The 21,180-nt window shown below is 40.5% G+C and overlaps 1 protein-coding gene across 3 annotated transcripts in view; it reads right to left on the bottom strand.

Annotated features, from left to right (window-relative positions):
* The window catches only part of AFG1L (AFG1 like ATPase), a 129,712-nt gene that overhangs the window by 93,067 nt on the left and 15,465 nt on the right, over window positions 1–21,180 (bottom strand). For all 3 annotated transcript variants that reach the window (XM_075923095.2, XM_075923093.2, XM_075923094.2), the window contains exons 3-5: window positions 9,825–9,876; window positions 8,253–8,354; window positions 5,818–5,948 (exon numbers count right to left, since the gene is read on the bottom strand). In XM_075923095.2, coding sequence (XP_075779210.2) covers window positions 5,818–5,948; window positions 8,253–8,354; window positions 9,825–9,876 — 285 coding nt within the window. The remainder of the gene's footprint in view (window positions 1–5,817; window positions 5,949–8,252; window positions 8,355–9,824; window positions 9,877–21,180) is intronic.

The raw sequence follows: 21,180 nt of genomic DNA, 5'->3' as shown, positions 1-21,180 counted from the left end.
TCAGAAAGAGATCTTGGGCTAAAAAAGGAGACAACTGAAGTAGGGTAATGAAGGATTATATGTGTCTCTTTAAGAGTTTGTTCCCCTTATTTGAACAGCTCTCCCAAACATCATATCACTTTGTGACTACTTAGACAGAAAGATGACATATTCAGAATGGAAGGCCTTAGCAAATTTCTGAAAATTGGGCTTCATTAATTAAAACCCATAGATTACCACACATGGCTTACATCAGTGGTCACCAACCAGTGGATCAGGATCTACTGGTAGATCTTGGCGCCTTTGACAGGTGATCTTGACTGGTGTGGCCAAGGGGCTATCAAGTGCCAGCACTTCAGCTGCCCCTTCCCCCACTGCTGCACACCTCCTGCCTTTTGCCTTGGAGCTGCCCCTTCTTGAGAGCTTCCTGCTTGCGGTGCAGAGCAGGTAAGGGAGAGGAGGGGGCGCTCATGTCAGGATGCCCCCTCTCACCCTGTATTCTATGTTCACAGAACGGAGGGCGGGGGCACATCAGGGCTTGGGATGGAGAGAATTTGCTGGCTGCTTTGGAGAGTGATAGAGGGCCAGGGCATAGATAAGCCTGCCTTAGCCCCACTGCACCATCACCTAGGAGTCATCTGAGGTAAGCAGTGCCCAGCTGAAGTCAGCTCCAATCCCCTCCCCCAGTCATGAACCCCCTCCTGTACCCCAAATCCCTGTCCTAGCCCTGGGCCCCTTGAACCCAAATTCCCTTACAGAGCCTGTACCCTGCCCACTCTCCTCCTGCACACCAACCCCTGCTCCAGGCTCAGCTCACAGCCCCCCTCACACTCCAAATTCCTGAGACCAGAGCCTGCACCCAAACCCTCTGCCCCAGCCTGGTGAAAGAAAGGGAGGATGGGGCGGGGGAAGTGGGAGGGAGGATGGAGTGAGCAGGGGCAGGGTCTTGGAGAAGGGGCACAAAGGAGGCGGGGCCAGGGTATTTGGGTTTGAGGTAGATCCTGGATTGCACACAAATTCAAAAAGTGATCTTGTGCTGAAAAAGGCTGGAGACCACTGGCTTACATAGTATATAACTTACTACAGGTGATCACCAATCTATCATTGGATCATTTTGAAATCTCTGAATTCACCATAGTAACAAACTAATAAATCACCTTTGTCCGGCTTGTCCTCATCCATCCCTCCATGAATAAAAGTCAACACCACAACATTCTATTTTGTTGTGAGAACATTCTTTCCATTTTTGGCCAAAGAGTTTTGTCATGGGATTGGCTCAGTGCATTTTTTGGTCTGCCCCAGCCTGGTGAAAGAAAGGGAGGATGGGGCGGGGGAAGAGGGAGGGTTGTGCACTAATGCAGGTTGTCCATCTATTGTCTTGCTTGAGGACCACATGACCCACGTATCTCCACTTTTGTTTTACATCGCCTGCACTATATTGGTCACCCTGTATACCTTTGACTCTCATTTGGTATGTGATTACAGAGCAATATCTTACACATTCGCCTTTCCATTGCTCTCTGGGTACAGCAAATTTTTCTTCCTCTGCTTTTGTTGTATACTAGCTTTTCACTTCATATAGCACTTCTGGCAAAACAGCTGAGTTAAACAGTTCTTTCCTTTTCTGCATGGCAGCTTATCATCCACTACAGCCATATTTATTTTGATTAAACTTGCCCATCCTGCCTTTCTCCTCCTACTGCACTCCCCTTTGAATGAGTCGTTTCTGTTCAACTGTTGATCCAAGTAAATATATTAGTCGACCTCCTTGATTATTTTCCCATTTACAGTAATGATTCTTACTGTGCAATACTCATTAACAAATACATTTCTAAAATTGATATAAGTGTTCAATGTCTTGGAAATAGTAACATGTGTTATAATAAATTTATTGTATCTCCCTCCCAGTCATACCTTGAAGACACAAAAAAGAAAGCATTATTTATTCAGTAAAATGACTGCCGTATTTCTACCTTGACATAGGGTGAAGAGGCAATCAGGTTGAAAATAAATTCTAGGATCTGCGTATACCTTGGAAATGTGGAACAAAAGCAGAAAACTCCTCAATACAGGAGTAACCAAGAAGTGGGTACCCATATAGGAAAAGAGTTATTTAATCCAATATATCCAATACTGGATTGCAAAGAGATTAAGAATCAGAAATAATTCCTTTGGTACTGTGATGGATTAGAGAGGTGCTGCCCTTTTCTAAATATCCTAGCATTCAGTAACTGAGTCTTTGCTTACACTGAGAGTTTTTGCAGCAGAAAATATGCTAATGGGGGACTAATTAGCATAAGTCATGATATCATTAGCATATTCTCTGCTGTTTCTTTTTGCGCAAGGGGATTTTGAGCAAAAAGAAGCAGTGTAGCCACTTCCATTTTGTGCAAAAACCCTGTTTTGCACAAGATCCCAGAGAGGCATAAAGATCTTGTGCAAAATGGGTTTTTTGTGCAAAACAGAAACAGCTACACTGCTTCTTTTTGCGCAAAAACCCCTTGCACAAAAAGAATGGCAGAAAATATACTAATGATATCACGACTCATGCTAATTAGCCCCTCATTAGCATATTTTCTGCCACAAAAACGTGTAGTGTAAACACAGCCTAAGAGATTAAAAAACCCAGGTAGGCTAAGAGATGTTAGCAGGGGGGGCAGAAGAACCAATGGGGGAAAAGTGTTGAGATGTGAATGGAAAGGAAATCTGCTTGCTGCTTTTCTTTTGTGGGAGTTTTAAATCAGGAGCGAGGGGGAAAAGATGAACTGAATCACAGGGACCCCCATACCTAGAAAAGGAATATATGTGCCTAGAAATGGAATGGACCTTGAAGATATGGGTATGTAACGGTTAGGGAATGTTTATTTAGATGCAATTAGGTTTTTTTCTTTATTTTGTTGATTGGTTAAACTCCTCTGTGCTAAGTCCACTTGCCCCCCCCCCCCCCCCCCATACACTGTACTTAAAGCTGAATCCCAAGGGAAGCTATTCTCAGTGCTTCAGTCTGTTTTTCTATGACACCGGCAACCAAGTATACTTTACCAAGTATATCTTTTGTTTTGTTAATAAAATCACCTTTTTAAAGACTATGATCTGATTCTTATGTCCTGGAAGTTAATAGGAGGTCTGTGTATGCATGCCTAAGACTGAGAAGCCAGCCATCAGAGATTACAATTTGTTTTCTTTTTTTTCAAGCTCTCTTGTGGTAAAAGAGCTTGGAGTACTCTTTTGGAAGAATTTCCCAAGTAATTTCTTCCTGGGTTCAAAGAGAAAGGTTGTTGTTTTTTTTCACTTGAGTGATGGCAGCATACCTCCCAAGGCTAGGGAATCTGTGACCTTGAGAAGTTTTTAAAACAGAAGTCTCTGGAGGCAGAAGGTCTCTTGCGGGTCCTCACCTTCTGCACTCAAAGTGACAGAGTGGAAAACAGCCTTGACAGGTACTTAACTACAGGTATCATTTTCTGCAGAGCTCTGTTTTGCGATAATTTTACATTTATTTCAGTGAGTATGAACAGTAACAGCAAACAATCAGGTTAAGAATCCGAAATAGCACTTCATTTAAAGCCAAGAGTTAAAATGCCCAACATCAAAATTCAAGATGAGTTTTTAAATTCCCTGGAAAAACCTAAATAAGACTGGTACAGGTGGTTTCTCGTGGAAAAGGAAAAAAGGGAAAAGAAAGCAAGCAGACAATACAAAAATTACAGCAAACTGTGAGGAAGCTTAATGTGGAGGTGAAATCCCTGTGTGAAACCCTTGACAAGAAATACAGAAATACATTAGAAGTGTTTTCTAAGTGGAAGGAGGAGATTCGGAATAAAGTATAATGAATAAGACAAATAAACTCTTTTCCCATCTGGTAACATGATTTGTAGCCTCTTTGACTAAAATAACTTCAAAACATAATCAATCTTTTACAAGAGGAAAAATGGCATATTTTCACTAAACTAATATTTTACTTGTCTATCACAGAGTTTACTTGTATTAGCACAAGCAGATTAATGAGCTGTCAAGTGTTTTTTTACACTTTTACATGAATACACACCCACCCACACCTTTGCTCCCCCCCCCAAGTCTTTGTACTTACAATTCCTATACGCATATAAAGATCACTATGAGTAACAGGCAGGCCTTGTCAAAAGCGGATGTTTGCCTACAAGTCAGTTTCTGGGACATGAACTTGGCTCTAGTACTGCTAAAACATATGTAACATGTAAATACATTCCACCAGAACAGTACAGACACACCTTAATTTAGCACACAATAAAACAGTTTGGCAAAAAATGATGAATAGTTATATTTTGTCTGAAACATCACAAGCAAAATAATAGGGGATGAATAGGACAGCTTTGTCTGAAATGTCAGAAGGAAAGTACAAGTGGAAGTAACAAACATGTCATGACATGTTGTTTGTCTCAGTCTGTAAATGTTGCGTTACCGCAACTTAACTCTTTGTCTGGACTAGAGGGCAGTGGCGAATCTCATGCTACTGACTGAGCCATGGCCATTGTCACAGGTATGCATTCTTAGTATCCTCAGGTGCTATTACTGAGCTTCGTTTCAAATAAGCCTGATTCAGGTGCATTCATATATTATCTGATTCATTGTTCCTTGGGGACTCTCTTGGAGTCTGCTGTGTTGGCTACTTGTGCAAAGCCAGCGCAACATACAGAAGGAGCACAAGAACATGCATGCAGCTGAATGGTTATCATCTCTGATAGGGCAGGAGACCTGTCAGGACACCACACTGGTACATTACAACTTTTACCCCTGATTCCAAGTAGCCCCCAGACATCAAATAATAAAGTTGTGACTTTATTAAACCTAAATCAAATGTCTCCTGTCTTCCTTTCACGATAATCAGACAAGTTTTGACACAAAAGCCAAACAAAATACAATAGTCTCATCCTGTTTCAAAGATATATAACATTTAGCGATTTGTAAAATTCCAACTTCAGTATATTACCAGCCTAGTAAGAAATATAATTAAAATAGTTGACAAAATATTGAACAAAGGATATTCTGTGATACAGTATTCATTATCGCAATTGTTCACTTAGTCATTAATTTGCATGTTTCAATAATATGCTTCTCATCCTCAGTCACTAGTACCAAAAACAAGTTCTACTCTTATAAGAGACCAGCACTGGCTTTTACCAAAAGATATGCTAGACGTTTTCATAAATAGACATTACCATGAATGGCTCTGTATCACAGCAATATCCTTGTACATTCTGCAGTCATACATTTTAATAAAGAATTCACCATTGCTACAGAATTATACTCTAGAATAGGGATGTAAGCAACTAGTGGACTATCTGATAAGCATATGCTTATCGGATAGTCGACTTGACTAGACTCTCTCCCTCCTTGCTGCTCTTTCTATCAGAGAGAGGCAGCAAGGGGGGGGGGAGCAGGAGCCGGTTCTGGAGGGAACTAACTTAAAAGCACCATCTCCATGGGGGGCGGAGGGACAGGGGCACAGAGGGGAACTGGTGGCACTTCTGCCTTTGAAATGTAACAAGAGCAAGAAACACTGCAGGAGCAGGGGGTAAATAGGAGACTCAAACAGTCCCCAACTGGCCCTACGCTCCTTGCTTTTGAAATGTACAAGAGCCCTGGAATGGCAGACTGCTTGAGACCCCGGCTGGCCCTGTGCTCCCCGCAGTGCTTCTGCCTTTGAAATGGCATTCTATTTTTGAACTTTTATCTTCCATTATGGGCTAGCAAGCTGAATGCTACACTAACAACAAAAGGTATTATATTTTTAATAAAATATAAAGCAATACTTTAAATGATTTCCTGAAACCAGGAAACTCTCTCTGATTAATTACTTACCTGAAATTCATCAAAACACAAGAGACAAGCCCCCTCACTTATTTCCTCAGCTACAGGGGCTATTGGATCATATGATTTGGCCATTAGCCCTGGCTTTCTTTTAGGCAAGCTCTGTTTAAGGCGATGAATTCCTGAAGTAAATAAAATAGAAAAATAAACAATGAAAGTGTTGCATTTAACTTTGTGGCACCTTCAAAGCAACAATACACACATAGGGACTAATAGATACAGAAATACAAAAATCACATGCATTATGATTTTAAAAGGCACACTGTGTAATTTTTTTACCTTTTAAAGTAAATTTCCAATGTCTCAGAGATTCATTTCTTGTTTACAAAGTAAAGTATTGCACTGTAACCTCATGGAAGCCTGCTTTTATATACTTTTCAAAAATGGTGTGTCTATCCTGCCATTGTTTCAGAAAACATTGATATTGTAATTGGGACTCTATCATTTTGTCTTGTTTGGAATTTATTACCCTGATTCTGCTGCATTTCTTTGAGATTGTACCCACTCTCTTAGTCTATGCACTAATAATCAGAACACTTAAAGCATTTCTTCTGTTTCTCTAACGCATGTTTACAACCTGTAGTCAAGTTCTGAAATAATAGGAAAAAACTCAACTCAGAGAAACAAATCCCTATGGTTTAAAAAAAAAAAAAAGGAAAAAAAAAGATGTCAACAATTGTACAAAACAAGTATTACAGTACAAAAATGTACTATAAGGCACTAGAGATTATGCACTATGTACGTATTTAAAATAACGTGAACATTTGGAAAAAGGAAGGCCCTGTGATGGGAGGTTAGTTTTATAAAAAGTAGGCATAAAGGAATATACAGGTAACAAGAGATATTGTCAGTGCAGAATGTATTTATTAGATTTCCAGGATATGGATCATCCCCAAATGCAAAACTAGTCACCTATCACAGAAAATTATTGCTGTTTTAGGCTATGTCTATGCAGAGTTTCCAAACAGTTTCCGAAAAAGCAGATGTGTTCTTTCGGCATCCCTGTATTCCTCATTGTATGAGGAATAAGGGATGTTCCAAAAGAGGAGGTTTTTCCAAAATTTGGCCCTGTGTAGACAGGCCAAATTTCAGAAAAGCCTCTTCCGAAAAAAAGCAGAAAAAGATACGCAAATTACGGTTTGCAATTTGCATATCTTTTGCTGATATAACTCTGCAGTCTAGACATAGTCTTAGAGTAGGTACAGCTTGGGTCCCAAAGATGGCAGATTTTATATTGGAAGGTGTTACATTTTAAGAAACAGTTTAGTAAACTGTCATTGGGGAAAAAAAGACTCAATTAACACAAAGAATTAGATTTGTTCATGGGAGATAGGTCCAACAATGACTATTAGGCAAGATGGTTCAGGAGACAACTCCATGCTTTGGGTGTCCATAAAACTTCAAGTGTCAGAAACTGAAACAGGATGACAGCGACGGGTCATTCATCCTCTCTGAAGCATCTGATACTAGCCACCGTCAGAGACAGGATGCTGGACTACATGGACCACTTGTCTGACCCAGTATATCTGTTCTTATGATGTTAAATACCCAATCTGATCTTTACAATATAAAAGGTACATTGGCTAGAAACATTCCCAATAGAGGGTGAGAAAGGAAAGAACAAGGTTTGCAATGAATGAGATAAATGATTATTTAGTAAAGCATACACAGATCTTGACGGTTTTTTTATTAGGTCATCTAGTTTACCTTTGTGAAATTTTGAAAAATAGCGTTAGTTATTTTTAAATGGCCCCTGGCAGACGTATAGTTAATCTAGCCCTAAATAACTCAAGTAATAGCAATTCCATAGTCCTTCTCCAAAGCTTTTCTCATTGCTACCTGTTCTTAGAACTCAAATTCTCATTGAGAATAATTGATTCCTGTCCTCTCCTAACATTCCTTTACATATGTGAGTTATTTTTCCTGAAGATGGAAGATGTCTCAACTCCTAACCCTTCCTCATAGATCTTATCTTCCAAACTAAATTTTGTTTTCTGTCTTTCTTAAATCATTGTACCCTCAATTGAATATACTATACCAAATGAGTATCAAATAATTTAACAGCTGACTTTACACAAAATATCTTACAGACACCATCATATTATTTATCTGATTCAACGATAAATTCACTATTAGCCTCTATTCTTCCAAACGGAGCTTAAGTTAATTTATAAATTACAGGTGTTTAGATAAGGGGTAAATTAATCCTGAATATACATCTCATCTCACACTACATTATTTTTTAGTGGACATTCTCATAGCTATATTGAAATAAGGAAGATTCAAACTGCTCTAATAAATGTATTTTTGATTACTTATGTAAAATAAAGTTAAATTGCTTCCTATTCTTAGAAAAATAAATCAGGTTGTTTTATAGATTACATACTTAATGTAACTCATGTAAATGTCAGAGAATTTGCACTTACTTTTGTGTACATCTAACATGAAACCATGAAAATGGACTCTCTTTTTCCTCTCTACATTTATATGAGAATAAAACATGTCCATCACCATTGTCTTTCCTGTACCTTCAAATAAAAAACAAACATACCCAACAGGTAGTTAATTTAAAAACAGTATGTACTGATTACGGTAATGACTGTTCATTAGCTTTGAACTAATGAAACTGCACTACTCTGCTGAACAGTAAAAGGTTTGCTTGTTTGAGAAAAAAGAATATATTTTATATTAAAATAGCTAGGAGGAAAGTTGTGTTTCACTTTATAAAGGACAAATTCTGAAAAAATAAACTATGACATTTTGAGCCAACAAGTGGCCATATTGTCTCTACCTGAAATATTCCAAATATTTTCTTATTACAAGGTTTTTTTCATGATATATTGACATGACTACAATAAAATTTCACCTCTCTGCTTCCTTCCTTTTACTTAGCTAAAATTTAACAATATGTTTAATTAATGAAATAGCAGGTCACAAACAGAAATATATTAATACACATAAAAATTAGTGAGTGATTGGATCTATCTATACTTAATACCATTTTATAGTCTAAAAGAAACATGTCTGAAAAGTGTATTAAAATACATAACTTGGAAGACAAAATTTTAAAACCACTTTGACATAAAAGTATGAGTAAGAACTTGAGTAAGCCCTCTGTAAAAGGGCATGCCTGTTCTGTTGCATCCTTTGCTGGATGAGTGTGGCCCTGCGTCAGTTTTCCCTTCTCTTAGAATCCCTTAAGAATTTCAGAGTACAAACGGACTAAGACAAAAAAACCTATCCTGGGATTCTACTTTATTAACACCAAATAAAATTGAAATAAATGCTCTTCTTCCCAGACTCATAATAATGAGTCCCTTAGCTTTCTACTCTTCCCCCAGGATCAGGGAGTGGCAAAGTCATTCTCCTGGGGGCTATGTTTCTGGGCTCTCAACAGCTACACCAGCAGCTTTCTTCAGGAACCCTTCTACTACGTCTCTATGTAGTTCTTTTCCCTTGCCTTTCTGAGCTGAGAGAGACCCGAGGTAGTAGTCCTCCCCTTGCTGCTATCTTCCCTTTTTGAACACCCAGGTTCCTTCCCTTAAGACAGTGTTTCTCAAAGTGGTCCATGAAACCACTTTGAGAAACCTGTTAACTGGCTGCTTTTGTGTGTGTGTTTACTTATGCTGCAGCCACAGAGCTTAGCTGCTCCCACTTCCTCCATTTTGTCATTTGCAACCAAAGGGACCCGCAGGAAGTGGTGTGAGCCAGGCTGCTACTTACCCCACAGCTCCTCTTGGCTGCAAACAGCAAAATAGAGCCAATAGGAGCCACGAGGCTCCATGGCCACAGAGCTGGTAAGTAAATACACTAGTGCAGCCAGTTAACTGGTTTCTCAAAGTGGTTTCACGGACCACTTTGAGAAACAGTGCCTTAAACCCAGCTGGGCAGCAGACAGTTAGTCAGAGGTGCACTGTGATCCTGCTCCCTCTTAAATGGAGACCCTGTGAAATCCTCATTTAGGTAAAACTTCCCATTAAATCTTTACTGAAACTTACCAACATCTCCATAGATGTAAAGCCCTTTTGGGGGTTTGCTTTTTGCAAAGAGCTATAAAAAAGAGAAGAAGGGTCATTTAACATAAAACACATTACGTAAGTAATACAAAACTATTGCTGAGGGAATGAAATCATATGGCTGGATTTAATTAAGTAGGGTTATGATAAAAACATTTTATAAATAAAACAGTTACTAACCTTGACTGTTGTTGCACACCTCCACATTCCATGTAGCTGTTTGTGTGCTCCAATGCATAATTATCAGAGAGTTTTTACCTTTGGTGGTACCTGTCACAGCAGCCCCTGCCCCCTCTGCTGTTTGTGCATACCACACAGGCATAAAAAACTGAGCTGCCACCAACCCTCCCTTGGTCTCAGTTCCTTTCTACTGGAACCACTCCAACAAAGAGGAAAAAGAGGGTAGGTTGTGGAACAGATCTTTGCCACAAATCTCAAAGTACAATGGTTATGAAAAAGTTAGTATCCACTTTTTCCTCTTCAAGTGATTGCATACATCCAATCTACTGTAGGTGGCTCACAAACAGTCCCAGCTGGAGATGCATTCAGAGTCTATTTGAATAGGGACTGGAGGACCACTTGTCCAAAGTTAGCATCATCTGTAGGTTGCTTAGCAGTTCTGTAGTGAAGACAAATGTGTGAAATGACCAGCTGGCACTTGGCAAATGTATACTATGAGTATGTGAGCCACAAATGCTGCAGGCCAGTTGGGCTCTAGTCAAACGACCCAATACTCTATCCATTAGCTGCATATTAACCAAGTGGTAACTAAGGCAAATACAACCAGATATCCATATGAAATTCTTTTCACAGAAACTGAACTGCTCTTCATTCTGTTTGCAAATGCAAGTAACAATTGAGTAGGGATGTTAGCTACTGGTTAACTGAATAGTCGACTAACCACATGAATCCTTAGTATTTAGTTGACTAGTCTATAGTCCCCGGGATGAGGCTGGCAGCCAGTGCAATCTGGCCCACTCCTGGGGAGACCCTTGTCACTTTGCACTGCTGTCTATCAGAGGATGCACTGGGGGGTGCCAGGTGGAAGTTGATCCGCAGGGGGAGCCAGTTGAAAAACCAGCTCCCCTGTGCACAGGGACTGCTGTCATCCCATGTTGCTGCCTCTGATACAGAGGCAGAAGCTTGGAATGGCAGCAGTTCCTGCCTGCAGGCGGTCCAAGCTCCTCATGGACAGAGACTACTGGAAAAAGAGGAGGCGGGTGAGGCTGCTCCAAAGCAGCCTCTGTCCATGGTGGGCCCAGGCACACTGCAGACAGAAAATGCTCTGCGGGATGTGGAGCAGCCTCAGCCAACAGCGACACTGGGCTCACCACAGGCAGGGGCTGCCACCGCGAAGCAGCCTCTGCCCATGATGGGCCTGGGCTCACCGGGGACAGAGGCTGCTTCATGGCAGCCTCCTCTACCCCCCCCCCCCCCACCCTATTGCTGCCTCTGATGGAGAAAGGGGGAGAAAGGCATAGGCAGCACCATGGAGCTGGCACTGGCTCCTGTTTCCTCCCCTTGCTGCCTGGGGGGAGGGAAATGCAAGTAGTCGACTAGATTAACTGATAAGCCTAGACTTACCAGTTACCTGACTACTCATTCACATCCCTATAATTAAGACCAAGGCTTGAAAGGTTTAGTAAGTTCCAGCTAAAATGCTAAATGAATGTCTAGTGCAGAGTGGGAAAAATCAGGCCCAGGGCCCAGATGCAGCCCATCAAGCATTTCTCTGTGGCTCACCCAGCTGATTAGCAGAGCCTGCACATTTACAGCCTGTAGTGTGTGTTCAGCTGCCCCTCCTTCCCCGGCTAGCTGTACAGAGTGGTAGAGGGTGGTGGAGGAGAAAAGGGAGCACTCAAGTCCCCCTGCCAGTGGACCCCATTTCTGCAGATCAGGGAGAGAGACACACACATAGCAGAGCTGCTCCGATCTGAAGCACAGATGGTAAGAGACTCAGAGGAATGCCTGTCTTAAGAGACAGTGCACCATTTCTAAGATTTCAGTGCTCATGAGCTCGCGCGCGCTCTCTCTCTCTCTCTCTCCACACACACACACACACACACACACACACACACACACACACACACACACACACACACACACACACACACACACACATTCTCCAGCTCTTTTACACTTTTGCCAGATTGTTTTTACTGAGCTTTTGCACATTACTTTTGTTGACTGTTGGTTTTCAAACAATATTTTCGAAAACTCTTTGTATTTTGATTATAGTAAGCAATTAACAACCCACATTTATAAGGTTAAACAAAGCATTACACATATCTTAGCTCAGGGCTACTCAACTTTGGAAGCCCTGGGGCCATAATGATACTCACGGCACATGCTGAGGGCCACAATTTAAGTGTGGTTGCATATACATGCAAATATATATGCAAATAGCTTCTTTCACACAATGCTCTGGCACTCTAGGCATCTCCTCCCTGGGGCTACAAATACGGACACCCTGCACTCGTCTGTTCCAGTCAGCCTGTCTGCTTGCATCTTTCAATGCTCACCCTGCTTGGGAGACGCCTCGCCGTTGTGGAGCGTGTTCCCAGTGGAGGCCATGTTCAAAGGATCTCACCCGCAGGCAACCTGTTGAGCCCCATGTAAACCCAAACTGCACTGTGGGCCGCAAACAAACAGGCCATGGGCCACATGCGGCCTGCGTGTTGAGTAGCCCTGTCTTAGCTGAAGGCAACATCATATTAAATAACGTACAACAAGCATTACTGAATTCATAGTGATATACAATCCCTGGATGTCTCCCCATTTTAAGTAGTTTACACTAAGAATTACAGATTTTGAAATGGGAGAGACAGTAACCCATTCCTGAACACTGTGTCATAAAACGTTTCAGACAACAGCTCTGTGCCTTACTGCTAAAATGGTCTTTTAGACCCTTTCAGCCATATATCTCTGTGGTGAGCTCTTCTAATCTTCTGTGTGTCTGTCGGTTCAAATTCAGCAGACAGCCAATGTCCCTTGCTCCTCCACCATAAAATAACTATTCTCTTTGCATTTCACAGATTCTATGCAATAAATAACATGAAGCAACAACAATGGGGATATTTGCCTCGCTGAGATCCAATCCAGCAGGCAAACATCTTCAACAACTTCGCAATCTATCAAAAGCACATTCAACTGTCATTCTACATCTGCTGAGTGATTCCCTGAATCTTTCTTTGTCACTGCTTTTATCATGAGCCAGGGAAAGGCTGAGCCACCCAGAATCACTAGTGGCCAGGAGCGTCCCGAGGCCGGCTGTGGCAGCTGGCGCCCCAGGCGGAAGGCGCAATCGGTGCCCCAACCTGCACAGCCGTCAATGGCTGTGACATCATCATCGGGTGCCTGGGCTGGCAGCACCCTAGGCAACTGCCTAGTTTGCCTAGGCTCACGGGCCGCCCCTGCTAGTGGCATTTCGACATCCCCGATTTGAATGCACAATTTGTGGATGAATATCTCTGTCTGCAACTCTTTGAAAAGTCCCATGCTCTTAAAGATGAAAGCATCATGCACCTTTCCCCAACCACTCCACACTGAGATCAGTGAAATATCTCTTTGATCCATCTGTCCCTGTATAATCATGGAAAAGTACCTATGTCTGATCATCTACTAAAGGGTAACATGGGATGGTACGAGAATAGGGATGTGTGTGCTGTGCATTGATCTACTGAAGTGCGGCAAACCCACTGCTGCAAAATCATCTAGTATTTCATGCACATTGCCAAGAGTCACAATCTGTTATAGCAGTAAATGATTAATGGCTTTGCAATGAGGGCCCCAACAGCGGATTTCTCCAACCCCAAAACAATTGTCCACTGACTAGTAGCAATTTGATGTTGCAGGTTTCCAGGTGATCACCAAGCACTTCTCTATTGTTAGTGAAGCTCTTATTTTGGTGCCCCAGCAAGCTCAGCATAAACTTTCACCGGTATGGAGTTTTGTACCCAAAAGTTCTGAAGCCACCACTCATCATTCCACTTATGAATGGACTACACGGTGGATAGAAAGCTGGCTAGATTGCTAGGCTCAATGGGTAGCGATCAATTGCTCGATGTCCGGTTGGCGCTCGGTATCAAGTGGAGTGCCCCAATGGTCGGTTCTAACGCCAGTTTTGTTTAACATCTTTATTAATTACCTGGATGAGGGGATGAATTGCACCCTCAGCAAGTTTGCAGTTGGCACTAAGCTAGGAGGATAGGTAGTTATATTGGAGGGTAGGGACAGAGTCCAGGAGTGACAGACAAAATGGAGGATTGGGCCAAAAGAAATCTGATGAAGTTCAACAAGGAGAAGTGCAGAGTGCTGCACTTGGGACAGAAGAATCCCAAGCATTATTGCAGGCTGTGGACTGACTGGCTAAGCAACAGTTCAGCAGAAAGAAACATGGGGGTTACAGTGAATGAGAAGCTGGATATGAGTTAACAGTGTGCTCTTGTAGCCAAGAAGTCTAGCTGCATATTGGGGTGCATTAGGAGGAGCATTTCCAGCAGATCTAGAGAAGTGATTATTCCCCTTTATTCAGCACTGGTGAGGCCACATCTAGAGTACTGCATCCAGTTCTTGCCCCTCCCCACCATTACAGAAGGAATGTGGACGCACTGGAGGGGGTCCAGCGGAAGGCAAGGATGATTAAGGGACTGGAGAACCTGACTTATGAAGAGAGGCTGAGAGATTTGCGCTTATTTAGTTCTCAGAACAGTGAGGGGGGGATTTGATAGCAGCCTTTAACTACCTGAAGGGGATTCCAAAGAGAATGGAAAGAGGCTGTTCTCAGGGGTGACAGAGGATAGAAAGGGAGAATGGTCTTCAGTTACAGTAGGGGAGGTCTAGATTGGATATTAGGAATAACTATTTCACTAGGAGGGTGGTGAAGCACTGGAATGGGTTACCTAGGGAAGTGATCATAGAATCATAGAATAATAGGACTGGAAGGGACCTCAAGAGGTCATCGAGTCCAGCCCCCCGCCCTCAAGGCAGGACCAAGCTCCACCTACACCATCCCTGACAGGTTTTTAAGTCCTGACAGAATCTCCATCCCTACAGGTTTTTAAGTCCTGGATTGACAAAGCCCTGAATGGGTTGTTTTAGTTGGGGTTGGGTCCAAGGCCCAGGGAGTTGGCCCTGATGACCTCCTGAAGTTTCTTCCAACCCTATGATTCTATGGCCCCACACCTGTGTTATGATGAAATCCCACTAGTCAAAGCTTGTTTCTTAGGTGGCAAAGTAGTGATACACTGTGAGGAGCTGCTCTGTGAATGCCTGCAAATAATAGGCTTTTTCCCCCACTGTGCCCACTGAGCCAAAACATCTCCATAATTTTCCTTATTGTGTTCCCAGTTGTAGCAACAAATCATTAGAGCTCTGCAAGCATAGGAGAATCATATGTCTTGTACTAGGATCTCTCATGAGAATTCTGGTGAGCTGATTAGAGTCCATGCTTCTGCCAGAAACATACTGTAATGTGAAAGATAAGGGAAACCTAAATAGGCATGCAGGACTGCAGGAGTTTTTTTTTTTTTAAAACAGTTTCAATACTACGGAATGGAGTAGGTGTCACAGTTAAGAGCAATTATCCCAGTATTTTCATAGTGATCCAACAAGGGCTCCCATACTCAGGTTTCTGGCTCCCCAGCTTTTGCCTTTCTTGGGTGGTGATCCAAGTCTCTCTTCCTCTGGATTGGGTCATTTTCAGGCTGAACAACTGCCAACATTTATAAACTACCACACAAGCTTATTTTATTATTAAGGTAAAGCACTAAGGAGAAAACACTAAAAGCAATAAAGTAATTTACATAGACACTACAAACCTTACTACAGATTAGGGATGTTAAAAATAGTAGGGTAACATTGTAACTGCTGAAAAAACTCAGCGGTTACCCGTACGGACACTCTGCAGAATAAAGCGAAGCCTCCCCAGGAGCAGAGCTGGCAGAGAAGCCTCCTCTCTGGGAGCAGATAAGGTAGCCCTCTCAGGGAGGAGGCTTCACTGTGTGTAACCAACACCGTTAACTAATAAGCATCACTCAAATATCCCTATGCGAGATCACCCCAACTATCTCCAATATAAGCTCTGGCAGTTGAGTCATTCAAACCACCCAAAGAAGTCTCATTGATGGCCATTAGCCTCAGCTCAAAACTAGGACATCATGAAAAATTTACTGCCTCTGTTATGCAGTTTGGGGTATACAGTCAGCGATTACACCTTTACACGCAGAAGGGCAGGGGAGGGAAAGACAGTTCCCACCTGCCCCCGCCCCACCATGCTGCTGTCCAGGCTCATTGGTTAACTGTTTGAATGTTTCACTTTCACATCCCTAGTCCTCAGATGTCTAGTAATGATACTGAAGTACACCTCTCCCTCAGACAAGATTGATTCTTGGACACTTTTGTTTTTGTAGTGTCATTATTTAAGGATAATTATAAAATTAGCACTTAACACCTACAAAAGCGAAGAGGTTAAGGCACACCACAAAAGCTGATTTGCACAAGGAACAGTAAAAAATCTAATAAACTATACTAATATCATATGTTCTGAACAGTCTTCCAAGAGATATATTCAATACACTATCCTGCAGTCTTAACTGCTTCCTTCTTTAAAACCTGTGACAAATTGCTAGCTCCGACTCCTCTGCAATACCCACAAAATACACTATACTTATGATACCACATAATGCAAAGAATAATTGGGACGCACAGCAAAGGACATATTTTTTTCATTTTTTATTTAAATTGCTTTGCAAAAGTTTTGAATTTTTTTTATATTCTTGAAAATATTAATTTTTCCATAGGAGAGAGAGAATTTCAAACTATGTTCCCGTACCAAATTAAGTTAATTTTGTTCTCTATTGAGATCCTTTTTGTCCTGTTTTAAAAGAAAATAATTTGCATGTCTCACAGTGTGTACTATGTTTCAGACTGGATTTTTTTTTATTCCTTTTTTAATGTCTCTGATTAATCACTATTCTTTCCCAAGTGCTAATATGGTCAGAGTCTTTCGATTCAGTCTGAAAACTCTCCATTTTCTCTTGAGTACTTTTAAAAGGGTCTGACAATTTTTTTCTGTCTTGGATACTACAGCATGTGATAAGTGCCTTAGAACTATCTAAATGTCAATTTTAAACATTTTTACATTATAATGTATTTGACAATATGAAATTAGTGTAAATATCCAAAATTCCAGATGAAATTCTTTATGTTTATCAGATTACATTAATATAGGCAGTATTAAGTTAGAATATTTTAGAGAGTATTCCTTATTTAAGAACAGATCAATCTCTTTTTCTCCCTCTTTTCAGAGCTCCATTTAGTTGCATCTGTATTTCAAGATATTTTCAAGGTCCTGAATCACATTTACTATTGTTCAAACCCTATTTCAAAACATGACCTCACTTAGAGTCAAGCTTATTTTGAGTCATTAATATAGTAACTCAACAACACTTAAAATGCCCCAGTTGGTGTTTGTTCTGAAAACCTGTAGATCTGAACCATTTATACAAACTCTGGTGGCCTTGAGCCTCAGATACTTTCAGATCCTCTGAATTGAACATACACAAAGCCATTCTTTCATAAAGTTAAAATCATTGCTTAAATTTTGAGACTAATATTTTTTTTAAATAGGAATTTATTCTACTGACAACAATATATGTAATGTTTTTCTTTTTCACTTAAATTCATTATGAACTCGTCCAAAAAAAGAATCTTGAAATATTAGCAAACGTATATCTATACAATGGAAATGGCTTTCATTTTATCAAAATTACTCAAAGTTAGGGTTGCCCATTTTGGTTGGATGGATTCCTGGAGACTTCATCACAGGGCATAATATTTAATTAAAGTCTAATCTTTAATTTCTGGTGACTCTGGGATAATCCTGGAGGTTGGCAACTCTACTAAGTTTCCCAGACAAAACATTTAGATGTTGCTTCATAGATAATGTTTGTACTCAACATCTTATGTTTATCATATTTTAATGAATAATGTTATTTGGATCACATGCAACAATTAAACATATAGAAAAAAAACCCAAAATAAAACCAAAAGCATGTTATGTTTCATCTAGTTCATAGCTCCAAGAAGCTCACACGTTATCTGCACTGAAGAAAGGGGGCCAGATTATTCCATCATTTCTAATGGCACTAAACCTAGAGTAAGTCCATGGTTTCAAGAAGTACTCCAAATTTCCACTGCTAGAAGTGAAGGAAGAAGTTAGACCATAAAATAAGGTGATGTTGCTCTGAATAAATGAATTTGTGCTATTTTTGTCTGTTTCTCTTGGACTCCTCTTCACCACCATTCCACAGATACATTATCTCAAAAAATGTCAGAAACAAAGACAAATGATTCCAGCTGGACTGCTGCATATAATTATTTCTTTTAAAAGAACTGCATTATATTGGTCTGAATATAAGGCATTTTTTATAAAAGTAGATCCACTACATATTTAACACATACCAACTCCTGCTAAATACAAATCCTTTCTTATTTAAAAATATTTTAGCTAATTTGCAAAAAGCATTGCTGTAATCTAAAATACTCCAAAGTGTTCAGTTTAAATCCATAATTCCCTCAATCTGCTCTACAGCAACGATGCAGAGTTTGACGGATAAGAGGCTTCTAAGAATCTCAGAGGCCAGAAAAGGAATTGTCCTCTAAGCGAGTACCTACAAATGCAGGAAACTGACAAGGGACAACTCAATCAGCTATTTAATAGAGGTGAAGACAAAGACACCCTATGACACTGTTAGCGTCTACAAAACATGACAAAGAAAAGAGATGGAAACAAAGTGGAGAGACAGAAGTACCATCGTAATTGGGAAAAGGAGAGGGCCCAAGAACCATTGGAGAAAACAATTTTATTGTCAACTAGGAATGATCTTCAAAAAGCTCCTGTAAATTCAAGTCTTCATATGCCAAAGTGCAACAATTCCTCAAGATTATCCAGATCTAGTCTCCCACAAACACAGGTGATGATGAGGATGTGGAAGAATTCTCTCTCAAATATACACCTATACAATTGTGACAGGAGACTTCAAGGATGGAAGCGGTCTGCAAAGATTTCTACACCAAACTGTTTACGTCTTAAATAAATGTCCCACTACCAACACCTCAGTAGACCAATGAGTGCATACTAGTGGTTCTCGTCAATGAAGTTTGACATGCAGTTTTTCAAAGGAAGGGAGGAAAAACTCCAGGAAGATGGACTGACACCAAAATGATAAGAGCTGCAGGCAAAGATCTCTGAAAAATTCTTGCTAATTGGTGTAGCCATTACTTGGAAATGCAGAAGATACCATCCAGCTGGAGAGAGTCCAGCAACATTTTGTTGTATAAGAAGAGCATCATAAAGACCTATCATCCAATATACCTGCTCTCACATGTTTACAAGCTGGTCACAAAACTAACAACAAACCAACTCCCACAAGGTCTGGATGAGCAGCAGCCAAGAGAACAGGCAGGTTTTCAAAGGAATTTCAGCACAACAGACCATTTCTTCAGTATAAACTAGCTCAAGTGAATACAAGGGAATACAAATTTATTTTATACATTGCCTTCATTCACTATGAAAAAGCATTCAATAGTGTAGAGCTCAATGCAGTGCTGTAAGCTCTTGCAGAGAAGGGCAGCAATACAAACTATTAAAGGAAGCGAACACTGACTGCACTATGGATATAAATCTATTTGACACTTCCATTTGCAGCCCAATCAAAAAATGGCGTGTAACAAGGAGACATGATTTCACTGAAATTTTTCAAAGTCTGCCTCAAACTTTGAAAAGTAATACACCAGATGAACTGGAAGGGCAGAATTAGCATCTTTGTACAGCAGTTAATCCACCTCAAATTCACCACTGATTGTGCTGACTGCTGAAAACACTATCAAACCATAAAAAAAGCTGTGAGACTTGACATAAAAGGCAGTCAAGTTGGACTGAAAATGAATGGCTCTAAGACAAAATGTATGTGGTCTGATGCCTTGCCAAAAATCCAAATAATATTCAAGAGAAAACAAAATAAGTTGAGCAACATGTACCATAATCAGGAAGGCAAACTCTCATGAAGAAAGAAAGCTGGTTGGTGTGCATTCAGTTCTATTAAGAATGTCCTTCAAGGAAACATCAACAAGGCAACATGAACCAACCTCTTCAACTCAACTGTACCGTTGGCAATGCTAAAGGTAGAGGTACAACAACTGTCTGTCATGGTGAGGGTGATGGAAAGAAGAATTCTGGGGATTTCAATCTGTGACCCAGTCCCCGGTGAAGTGATCAGATATGGAATGCAGGATGTCATTGTTGACAGCAGGTACAATAAAATGCAATACGCCGGGCATATAGCTAGGCAGTGAGCTGTCAATCGATGTACTGTAGCTGTCGCCGAATGGTCTCCACGGGAACTGAAAAGATCTCTCAGACAGCCTCCAAAGAGATGGGAAGAGTTTATCATGAAAAAACATAGTCACACATAGAGAAGGAAGGCCAGGATAAGAGAAAAATGGAAGGCGTGTTGTGATCAGCCCTCATATAGACTGTGCTGAAGGACTGACTGATTAAAGTTATAAAGGTAAGACAGGAGGCCAAACTCTGCCAGAAAAGAAAATTAAAATAAACTTAAAAATTCACATGTGAACAGGTGTATAAATTATTATTCTAGAATATATTTGCTTGCCATTTTATTATTATTATTTTATTATTTGCTGCACCTATTTTAATGCATACCATGGAACATCTAATTTTGTCTGACAAAGCACCAAACAATTTCCAGCGTTGATTAAAAATACATATAGATCCTTAAATTAAAAGCTCTTGTATATCATCTTCATTGAGAAGGCAAAAGAAACCATAATTTATTTGTACAACTAACTTCTAGATATAGGTCTCTAGCATAGTGAAGCACATCTACAAAGGATTTTTCCTGACCTACAATAGAAAAGAAAGCCTCTGAATCCATCCCCCTGCATCTATGTGAAAACAATATCTAAACAGCACAGCACAGATATGAAATACAGGAGATATCTTTTTGTATATAATTTAAAAGGGAAAAAATCCTTTTCAAGTGTTTGCTTTTGGACTCACAAGCAGAGTTAAAAAGAAATTATAGAAATCTGGGGCCCGAGATACACATCCACATATCTAGAAATGCAACAGATGTTTAAAAATAGGGGCTCACTTTCAGTTGGTAGTCCTCATTTTGAACAATCTTCAACTGTTTTATTATTTTATTTTTTAAAGAAATCACAGGATTAGCATTTTTCAAAGAAAGGCCCTGGAAAGTAATGTCTTAGTTCATGATCTGGAGAAAGTGAAACTATGATCCAGACAACTGTACCT

Source organism: Pelodiscus sinensis, chromosome 3 (genome assembly GCF_052426305.1).
Source record: "Pelodiscus sinensis isolate ZL-2025 chromosome 3, ASM5242630v1, whole genome shotgun sequence".
Taxonomy (NCBI): Eukaryota; Metazoa; Chordata; order Testudines; family Trionychidae; genus Pelodiscus; species Pelodiscus sinensis.
This window is presented reverse-complemented; position numbering and strand designations above follow the sequence as displayed.